This window comes from Rhinopithecus bieti, unplaced genomic scaffold (assembly GCF_001698545.2).
Source record: "Rhinopithecus bieti isolate Rb0 unplaced genomic scaffold, ASM169854v2 scaffold_10351, whole genome shotgun sequence".
Lineage (NCBI taxonomy): Eukaryota > Metazoa > Chordata > Mammalia > Primates > Cercopithecidae > Rhinopithecus > Rhinopithecus bieti.
This window is the reverse complement of record NW_016806805.1, coordinates 3,716,976-3,728,698: the sequence shown is the minus strand read 5'-3', so window position 1 is coordinate 3,728,698 and position 11,723 is coordinate 3,716,976. Positions and strand designations below refer to the sequence as shown.

Here is an 11,723-nt window from a genome sequence, read left to right as displayed (position 1 = left end):
AATAGAATGAACCTTCAGAATGTTTTGAAGATAAATTGAGATACTAAAATAAATTTGAAAACAAAAGGCTCTGCAGACTGTCTGACATGTAATAAGTACCCAAGAAATGTTAACTACTATTAATATTATTTATTCACCTATATAGTTTTGCATGATATAATAGCTATTTTTAAATGATCTGATTTCTGGCTAAAGTATGAGTTTTTTGAGGATGGGAACAACATTGTTTTCATTTTTTAATCTACAAATTCTTACATATAACAAATGTCCAATTTATTTCTTTAACAAATGAGTGAATAAATGATGTCTTTTGAGTGAATGAATAGAGGCTTTCAAACAATAGAAGGTAGATTTAAGAGAAAGACAATAAAATGGTAACGATGGATCACATAACAAACCAGGTATGGGAATAAAATGGACCTGACTTAGAGAGATTATATATGAGAAAAAAATAATTCCAGACATAGAGAGGAGATTTCTCTGAACATTAGAGTGGTTATAGGAAATGAACAAATCAAATATAGTTTGAGTTGAGGGTATGCAGCTCATAAAGATTATGATGTCTTCAGATATTTTGTTTTTGTTTTACAATTTGATAAATAAGCTGGGAACAGTGGCTTACACCTGTAACCCCAGCACTTTGGGAGGCCGAGGCGGGTGGATCACTTGAGCTCAGGAGGTCGAGACCAGCCTGGGCAAAATGGTGACAACCCATCTCAAAAATACAAAGAATTAGCCAGGCATGGTGGTGTGAGCCTGTAGTCCCACTTGCTCAGGAGGTTGAGGTCGGAGGACCCCCTGAGCCCAAGAGGCGAAGGTTGCAGTGAGCAGAGATCGCGCCATTGCATTCCAACTTAGGTGACAAGGTGAGACTCTATCTCACACACACACACACACACACACAAAATTGATAAATATTTAGATAAAATCCAGAAAAACACCTACTGTGATCTAGAAAAGGTAGAATAATAATTATAATAAGTGCTGCTAGATGCTTGATATGTTCCAGGCATTGTTCTAAATGTTTCTGTTGTTTAAACTCATGTAATCCTCAAAACCAACCCATGAGATAAGTATTATTCTTTTCATCCCCATCGCTATTTACAGATTAAAAAACTCAAGCCCAGGGAGGTTGAGTCACTTGCTGAGATCACACAGATAGCAAACAGCAAAATTGAGATTTTTTTTTTTTTCTTTTAAAGACAGTCTCACTCTGTTCCCCAGGCTGGAGTGCAATGGCGTGATGTTGGCTCACTGCAACCTCCGCCTCCTGGGTTCAAGCGATTCTCCTGCCTTGGCCTCCCTAATAGTTGGGACTACAGGCACCTGCCACCATGCCTGGCAAATTTTTGTACAAAACTGAGGGGTTTTTTTTACCCAAAGGATAAAGACACAAGACTCCTTGGCTTTAACCATCACACTATACTGTGTCTCTAATAAAATAGAAGGATAGGCAGAGAAGCCAGACTGCAATCCCAAACCACCATGGACTCAGGAGTTAAACACGTGTTAGTGATCATGAGGAACACCGCAGGTCTCCAAGGCCACCAAGAGCCAAAAGGCATGGCCAGCAGTTTGTAACATGTGTGTTCCCTCTAACCCTTATTTTGCACTTTCTCAATCTGTGGCATGTAACACAATGGCTGTGGAGGAAGCAACTGAACAAACATTTGTCCAGTGAATGAGTGTGTGGCTGGATGGTTTGGTGCCGGTATGTATGATGTGCTCACAGTATATATGATACGCTGGTATGTATGATGGGCCAGTATAGAGAACGTGCTTATTTCCTTGGCAGACTGAATTCTTCATGCTTCCACATTTGATAGATTGTCTTTAAAAATTTAAGGACAATTAAGTTTTTTCAAGATGAGACAACTTGCCTTGCAATAACATTCAGAGTAATGCAAAAGAAATGTAGAGATAATCCATGCTTCAGAGAATACCCTGGGAGTTGAGTTGCAGTGAATACAGACTTGTGTGTCCCTCTCCAGGGAGTCTTTCAGGATTGTTGCTGAATTGTAGAGAAAAAGCACAATAGCTGTCAGAATGAAAGAAGAAGTTAGTACAGGCACTCTCCAAGGGAATTAGAGACTAAGGACTATCAAACTACCACTTTCCTCAAGAGGAATCTACAAACAGTCAAACAAAGGCAAAGTCATTGCTAGGAATTTTTTGGCTGTGGCTTAGCATAGATCTGCCTTTGATCAGACTTTAACTTGAAATTCCTGCATATACCCCAGTTCCATGCACCCTGCTGCTTCTGTGGCGAACATTCATGGGAGTCGGAACTCCCACTCTTTCTAAATAGCTGTAGCCCCCCAAGAGTTAAGTTTCAAGGACCATCTATAAATCACACTACAAGTTTCAGATTCAGCTGTAAAAATAAAGTGCAATCTTGAAACACAGTGGAGATGAGTGTTGAGATCTTTGCACTAGAAATTTCTCTATTTCTAGTACTTCTATATTCTCCATTGTAACTCGGTGATTTCATGTCTTGTTCAGAAAGATCTTAGTTATAAACAATAAATAAAATCAATTTTTTCCTTCTTTCTCTATGCTAATTTATCATTTATGAGGAATGCTCCAGAAGCTATTTTCATATTTAATAGATACTGGTGGAAGATAAATTATTTCTAAGTTGAATTTTAAAAGAAGCTTTTAAAACATCACTGTACTTACATACTCTTATAAAGAAAATATCTTTAGCTTTCAGTCTCTGAAGGAACAAAGTCAAAACTGCTTGAACAAGTATCCCGGCTGGAGGAAAAACTGAAGGCTGTGGACCACAAGGAAGCCAGTGGGGAACCATATGAAAAAATGGTTCTTGTGAAAAACCAGGTATATAGTAGAACAGCGTCATCTTTATTTTAATAGTTACCTAATTTTATATGAACTGATAATCCTGGAAAACCATTTCAGTCTGGATTAAAAGTTCATTTTAAGTTCACAATGGTAGATAACAATATTTGTATTTGCTAAAAGTAATTTTATTCCCTGATCAATATTGACATAAAATTTATTTTGCTAGTAGTAGTTTTAAAGTTTGTTTGATATGTATCCTTTTGAATAATATTAGCTGAATATGCTATTTATTTTATAAATGGTATTGACTGCACAAATGTCTCTGAGTTGTCAACGTTGGAGTGTTTCTGTGCAGTAAAACAAGAGGATCATAACATTTGGCATATGTTTCTTAATCAATTACTTTATAAGAAATGATTAATCTCTGAATATCTGAGTGTTAAAATATATATCATTATACAAATTTAGCTCTTGTTAAGTCCAAAGGGATTGCATCTGCTCTTGGAATATATGAATATGCTCTCATGTGGAGGCATATATATATGTGCAACATATATGATATATATATCATATATATGTGCAACATATATGATATATATATCATATATATGTGCAACATATATGATATATATGATATATATATCATATATATGCAACATATATGATATATATATGATATATATGCAATATATATGCAATATATATGATATATATATGCAATATATATGATATATATGATATATATGATATATATGCAATATATATGATATATATGCAATATATGATATATATGATATATATGATATATATGCAATATATATGATATATATGATATATATGCAATATATATGCAATATATATGATATATATGATATATATGATATATATATGCAATATATATGATATATATGATATATATATGCAATATATATGCTATATATATGCAATATATATGCAATATATATGATATACGATATATATACGATATATATACGATATATATACGATATATATACGATATATATACGATATATATATGATATAGGGGTGTTTGCATTAACTGTAGCATGTCAAACTAACATTATCTTACTCAGGCATATCCTAGTTCTTAATGTATTTGTGTGTTTTTATTTTGGGCTCTTTCATAAAATGGAAGAGAAATAGGAATGCTGGGATGATTTCTCCAATGACGATTTTCAAAACCTGTAGCTGAAATAATGCTGCCATTCACAAGATTTGAAAACTGATACACATTTATGTCTGCAATAGGTTGAGTATGTAAAAGAAAGAGTTACACACTTAGTATCTAAACTTGTCTCCTTTTCAGTGCATCCAGAAATTGCAAGCTGAAGTAAAAGCTTCCCAGGAGCAACTAACAGCCCAGGTAAGTGTTTGCCTCCTTTTTTCATCCCTTTATTTATGTCATTGTTAGCTTGGAAATGAATAGAAACTGGAAAGAAGTTATAAATGAGTTTTGCCTGGTGCAAACCAAATCACAAGGCTAAAAATGAGTAGTTTTACTGCATCTACACAGCTTCTTTTCATACCTAAAATTCTGATTTTGTGGATGACAAAATTCCAAACTGAGCTCTTATATATAATCACATGGCCTAATCAGGTGCTATCATGAGAAGAGAACTGGAAACTCAGGGCAGAAAGATGAAGAAGCCAGCCTAGTTGGGTGAGTAGGTGGAAGTGGAGAGATATGGTAATTATTGACCCATCAGATAAAGTTCTAGAGAAGTGCTTCTTAAACTTTACTGTATGTAAGAATCACCTGATAGCTTCTTAAAACAAATTACTCAGATTCTGTTTCCTGCACGCCTAGGGTGGGGCCTGGGAATTTGTACTTTTGGGTGATTGTAGATTCAGACAATGCTGATGCAGCCAGTCTTGAGGACACACATTAAGTAACGTTGTTTTTTATACATACATATATATATGTAACATATATTTAATATATATTATAATATATATTATGTTTATGTATAAATATATATATTCACTCTGCCCCAGCCTTGTGATTTTAGGCAAGTGACTATATAAACCAATCAGAGTGCATAGTTGCCCATTTTCTCCTGCAAGTACTCGCCTGAGACAGACTCCATGAATTTCTACGGCAAATTTCATTTACACACTAGCCTATGTTTGCTCAGAGAACAACATGTGAGCATCTCCTGCCACCATGCCCTGTGTGTCTGTGACCATAAATCTGTCACCCTGCCACTATTCCTTCCCAAGGATCTGAACAACAAATGCCTTAGACATCTCCTCAAAGACCTGATTGCCATCCTTTTGGACATCTTTTTCACCACATCTAGGCTGTTATGGAATGACTTCTTGATGAAAGACGCTGACCAATCACGTTAATGACCAATCTTAACTACACCAGGCTCCTCAGACAGACCTGAGACCTATGAGATTACCCTCAAAAAGACTGCAAGATAATACATTCTGGTGACAATTCCTTTGGGGTTTGGAATGAACTGACTTGGGTAAAATATTGGTAATTGTCCCCATTTTTGGGCTGGAGAAGAGAAAAGCTAATCTGCTGTGGCAGTTAGCAGAGCTTTTAACTCTAAATTCAGAGTCTTTTTTGGGCTTGTGTGCTCAATTGTCCAATATTGAAAATGACTAAGGCTTGCATTTGTAGCACTGTGACATATTTAGACAGAAATATGTCTCATTAGCCAGTATTTTGTTGCAGATGCCTTTCCCCTGGTCTCCCCCTGAGGGGGCCAGATAATGACTATTGTCAGAGGATGTTCTGTCGTGACAATTTGATACCTACAGTCATTCACATGGAAGGGGCTTTTAGCTCAGGATTTTATATGGAGGGCAAATGTATTCACTAAGGCTCAGATATTAGCTTCCAGCATCTCTTTGTGAAAAAGAGATGAAAAAATCATAGTTCCTGGTGCCTTAGGGAAATTCCTATGGTGTCTCCTTTCATTGCCTAGTTACTATGGTTGCTATTCCTGTACCATGCTGTTACTGCTTGAGGCTTGTCTGAACTAGGATTGCTTCCCTGTATTAGGGTATTGATACCAATGCCTGAGATTTCTCATATGCAATTGTGCAACATTCAGGTTTCAATATAGCAGTGTATTCATCAAGGTTTTGCTTCAATATGTCAAGAAAAACTTAAATGAAAGCAGTATAAACAATAGTATTTATTGAAAGTGGATTATGTATTTTCTATGTGGAAGATATTTCAAGTATCTATTTAAAATCTCAACACAAGCCAACAAGGTAGTCATTAATTTTCAGAAAGAAAATGGAATCTTAAAAAGATTAGATCACTCGTCACACTCTGAAACCCATGATTTTGCTATTACAACTTGCTGTCTCTCCAAATTATATTCTCTATGTGCCATCTGAGGTATCAAATGGTGTTTATCAAGGCTCTATCTCCAACCTCCTTTTCTCTTTCTGTTCACTCTTGGTGATTCAGCAGTTCATAATGCTTCAACTCTCACTCCCATGCAAACAAACTGCCTTCTCCCACAACAAGTTCCTTCTATCTTAAGTCTCCCCTGATTAGAGATCTGTAGTGTTTTAATGAGCATTGCTCAGAACATTGTCCCTGAAAAAAACATTCCATAGGATACTAAGAGATATTCTGAAAATAAATAAATAAATAAATAAATAAACAAACAAACAACAAAAGTTAGGAAAGGGTGTTGGAAGCAAAGTTAAATGGGTTTATTTCCTGCAAGAGTTATCCATGTACAATCTCCAAGAACAGGCTGTTGTCGGTCATTTTTCCAGAAGAGTTTGATTATGAACGGTGATTTGTAACACCCAGGTTTAGAGATGGCTGGTACATGGCATCAGATTGAAGTATTCTAGTTCTTAAATACGACCTGGGTATCTTGCTGACACCTCAGGCTAAGCATATACAAAGCCAAGTTTATCATCTTCTGTTATTATCTCTTAAATACGTTTCTCTATTCGTATCCCCCAGCCATGGTGGATAATATCACACTACTGTTATTTTTTTCTAGATTCAAACTACAAAGCAATTTTAAAATCTTACCTCTCTCTGCCTCTGTCCTACTTTGGTTAGTTGTCAGGCCCTGAGTATGTTTGTACAAGTTATCTCACTTTCATGTCTTCTATTCCATTATACTGCCACTTCTCTAGTTCTTTCTGATCATCTTATATTTTAATTATTGTAACTGTCCCCAAATTGTTAACATTTGTGAGTGAATTCAGAGCCTTCCACAACCTCACTCCCCATTGCAAAGTAGTCCACTTGCTCTGACACCATCAAGCCCTATTGGCAGAGAAGAGAGAGGATACAAATCTGTGTGTAGAGATTTGGAATGGGTGCAGAAAACCAAACAGAGCAAAAGTATATCACTCACAGGGTGAATGTGATCTGCTGGAGTGGCAGAGAAGAGAAAGGGGATTAAGAAACTAGGGTGGTAGGAATGGAACACTGAAGATGGGGTGAGGGTTCTTCTGGAATAAGAGATGAGAGTTCTGAGGATGCTGAAGATTAGGAAATAACTTGAAGTATTAATAAGAGTTGCCTGGAAAAATACATAGTCGAACCCCTTTAAGTGAGAGTCCCATGGAAAATCTGGACTTTCTGTTTGAGGTGTGCCTCCTTAATGTAACACCTGTGAGACTTGACCTCTATAATAGTCTCCTGGTTTCTGTGCCTCCATCCTGAGTGAAGTTTCCAAACCATAGTCCCTGCCCCTCATCTTCTCTTCTCCCTCACTCCCCTCTCTCTGCCTTACGCTGAGCCTACTAGTAGAATGAACTGTTGTCTTTCTTTACACATCCAGTATTATTTGATGTTCTGTGATTTTTCTCATAGGATACTCTTAAACTGGAATATCCTCTCTTCTCTTCATTCAAATAACTCTTTTCTGTCCTTGCAAGACTCAAGTTAGGTACCAACTTCTCCCTTAGTCCCCAGATTACTTTCTGTGGGTCCTCACAGCCTCCTTTAGATACATCTATTTGAGCTGTTAAAATAAACATTTTAGGCAAATTAAATTTAACAGAGTTCATTTGAGCAAAGAATGATGCCTGAATTGGGTAGAAATCAGAACCAGAACAGGTTGAGAGAGCTCCATCCAGCAGCATGAGTAGCAAGCTTTTATAGGCGAAACACAGAAGCAAAGTAAAGACATTATCTGTTGGCTACCTAAGTTAGGTATTTGCCTTATTTGGGTGTGGTTGGATCAGTTGGGTGCCTGTGATTGGCTGAAGTTCAGCTGCTTGTGATTGGCTGAAACCCAACTATCTGTTACAAAAAATATACTCCTAAGTTAGATTTCAGTTCGTTAAGTAGGAACTCAAAATAGGGAGAGAACCTCAGGCCAGTGGCCTCCCACTTGTTTAACAGAACTCAATATACTATACGTTGTTGACATTATCTGTTTATATATCCGTCCCCCCACTAGACTCCAGGGACACTGAAGGCAACACTAAGAATGTGTCTCTGAATGCACTACACTAAGTACAGAGCTGGGTGCATTGTAGCTACTCAATACATTTTGCTGAATTGCATTGAATTTTACTCTGATCATGTCATTTCCTTCGTTCCAAAGCCCTGAGTGAGACAATGCTTGTCCATTATCCCAGAATAAAGTCTAACCTCCTGACCATGGTGTTTATCATGCTGACAGTGGGGACCTGACCTCCTTTCCTGCCTCGTCTCCGTCTCCAACTGCGACCCCCAAGTGCACCCTGCATCTCTGCCCTAGCAGCTTTGCTTGTAGTTCCTTGCTACCCTGAATACCTGTTCCTGCCATTGATTTTGCCAGATTTTCCCCATTCTTTATCAAGCCTTTTTTTCCCAGGAAGTTCTTCCTGACTATCAATCCAGAAGTAATCTCTCCTTCTTTGGTGCATTCACAGCACCTCTCTGAGCCTCTTTTCAGTCATTTTTCGCACTATGCCCCACAAGAGAATGATCTGATGTGTACTCTTTTTCAAGACTGCAAGTTCCTGAGGAAATACGTCTGTTTATCTTTATGACTCCCACAGTGTCTGGCTCAATGTCTTGTACAGATTTTATTGAAACGAATTGTTAAAATGGCTAAAATAAAAATAAAATTATTTTGGCATTTGTAGGAGCATCCTTTATATATCAGGGAAAATCACTTTATGAAAAAGGCTTGTATTCCGTGAAGATGTCAATATTACATCAGGCATTAATTTAATGAGGCTGACACTTTCAAGATATAACATGCGAATGACAAAAGGTAAGGATCTCTTAGAGTGGAAACAGAAGGGAAAAAATAGCAGAGAAAGAAAACACAGTTGCTGGAAATTTCTATTTCACATAAAATAAAAAGAGTTTCTAAAGGAAACATGGTCTTAACATGAAAATTAACAACATAATGTCTAGGCTTGCTTTTACTCAGAGTTCACTGCTCTAGAACTCAATAGTTGAATAATATTATTGTTTAATTAAATTGATAGCTATGAAATGGAGAGGAAATGAAAGCCTTAACTTTTCAGAGTTATCATTTGCTAATACTTTGAAGATTAAAATCTCATCCCATTAAATTTAAAGTGCCTAGTCACAACTTATGCTTCTAAAGAAATTATTAAGGGTTACCCCTCCCAGTGCACATGTGGGCACCCAGCCTGAGCCACCACCGGGCTAAGCTGCCCTGGGCATCTTTATCACTCCTTCCCATGATTACTTATCCGCTTAACGACCTACATGGGATAAAACAAATATTTGAAGTGAATGTTTATATTTACTTAAAGATATCTGTTCATGTTAAGGCAATTTGAGTTAGGAATACGTATCTTAATAAAAAAAAGATTTTAAAATTAATACCTTCCAAATTATGGAATCCATATGTTGCCTATGTTTAGTATTGGCAGGTATAAGTATGCTCAGCCCCATCTCTTCACTTCTTCATTGATGACCTGAATATCTGCAGTACTCCAGATGTCTGCCTCCCCTCTTTACCTCCATTTCAATGGCCATCCCATGTCTCAGTTTCCAGCCACCCACAAGACCTGACAAGGCCCAAAAGCTCTATAATAGTCAATGGGCTTATTGCAAAATGGAAATCTGGGTAATTGGGTGGTAGGCACTCAAGTGTGATGTTATTCTCTATACAGTCCTGTATGTTTGATACATTTCATAATAAACTAAATAGTTAAAAACATCCAGATGAAGGAATCCTTCAAATGAATTGTACAGCATGCTTAAAAGTGTAGGACAGATGAGTGAATTTTGGAAACCAGAAGATCCTGAACCACAGTCCCAAGGATCCACTGAGGCCTGAAAGGTCAGGGTGAGGAACTCAGGGCATGGGAAGCACCCAGGACAGGGGTCTCCCAAAATGCTGGTTTAACTTCCTTTCCTCCTCTAAAGAAGCTATAAACTGCCATTTTATTTTCTAAATTAAGAATCTACAAGAGCGGACTACTCCCTCCTGGAATTCCAGGCCCTCTGCTAATTGACTTGTTCCTACCATAACAGAGGACATGGCCTGTTTCCTTGGGTTTGGTTCTGTTTTGTTTTGCTGCCTAAGCATCCACTGACACACCTTTGGCAATAATACCCAGATATTCTTTACAATTGCATCTCTCCCTTTATGTGCAATCTTCCAGGGCCAGTCATTCAAAGAACTCCGTCAGCTACTAGCTGAGGAGTGGACATGTGCCAACTGGACTCTTTCTCCAGGGACTCAGCACATTAAATTCAGGTGAGGAAAGAGAGATAAAACAGTTGGAGCTGGTACATTCTACCAGGGATGCCCAGGCATCATGGTGAAGTAGCTTATGCTGCTTGAACCAGAACTGTCCTAGATCCTCTCCATTTCTGAATCTGTTTCCTATTGATTTTAGGAGCTACCCACAAACCCTCCAGTAAATTCTTTTTCTTTAAGCTAGTCAGAATCAGAGTCAGTTGTTTATAACTGAGAACTCATCATTCTTCTTTTATCCCAGTGGTTCTCAAAATGTGGCTCCTGGGCCAGAAACATTAGCATCACCTGGGACTTCGAAATGCAGATTTTGAGGACTAATCCCATTCTGCTAAAATCAGAAACTCTGGGAAAAGGATGCAGAGTTTTTAAAGTCCTGTAGGTGATTGTGATGGTGGTAACATCTGAGATGCACTGCACTGTCCAGTGAAGCCCCTAGCACTTCCAGCATAGACCCCTACTTTCTGACCAGGACATCGTCTCCGACCAGCATCTCACAGATGAAGCTGGCCTCACGGGCCTCATGCTCCTTGTGCTGGGATACTTCTCCAGCCTGGTTCCTAGTGGCAGTGCTGGGGATTGAGACATGGAGACATGCTGCAGCACACAATACGTGTCTGTTCAACTGATGAGTCAAATGAGAATGATCTTCCTGCCCTCCCTTTCCCAACCCCACACTTCTGTGTGCTCTAGAAACATCACTTCATTCCTGAGGCTTGTCATGACTAATTCTACTGTACAGTGACAGCAGTTAATCACACCTTAGAGTCACATAACAGTATACAGCTTCCTAAATGTTCCCACCCACATCGTGTCATTCATATTTCACAATAATCCTATGTAGTAGATATCACTCCCCCTCCTCGATCAGAAGAAGAAAGTGAGAGTCAAAGACACAAAGAGCCCTGCTCACAGTAAACAGCTGGTATGTAGCACAGCAGACATGCATGTAGATGTTCTGACTGTAAGGCTCCTGTTTTTAAAGCTGAATTTCACTTCCAAGTCAGGATTTTTGCTGCATATATATGCCAATGCACTTTAGTGTTTAACTTTAGTGTTAAAAGATCATGTGGCAGACTCAGACCACATGGCAGAGTTAATCAGTGGTTATAATAGAATTCTACCTGTGCCCATGAGGAATGGGGAAATTCCTTTCCTGTGGGCCATTCTCTTAGTGCCACATGTACATTAGTCTAAATGGAAAATTCCCCAGTGATTTTTTTTTTT

General features: G+C 37.9%; 1 protein-coding gene across 1 annotated transcript in view; it reads left to right on the top strand.

The window, feature by feature from the left end:
* The first annotated feature begins 380 nt into the window (after window positions 1-380).
* Window positions 381-11,723, top strand: part of LOC108533172 (coiled-coil domain-containing protein 192) — a 148,946-nt gene continuing 137,603 nt past the window's right edge. The window contains exons 1-3 of the mRNA XM_017877585.1: window positions 381-401; window positions 2,707-2,838; window positions 4,130-4,186. Coding sequence (XP_017733074.1) covers window positions 381-401; window positions 2,707-2,838; window positions 4,130-4,186 — 210 coding nt within the window. The remainder of the gene's footprint in view (window positions 402-2,706; window positions 2,839-4,129; window positions 4,187-11,723) is intronic.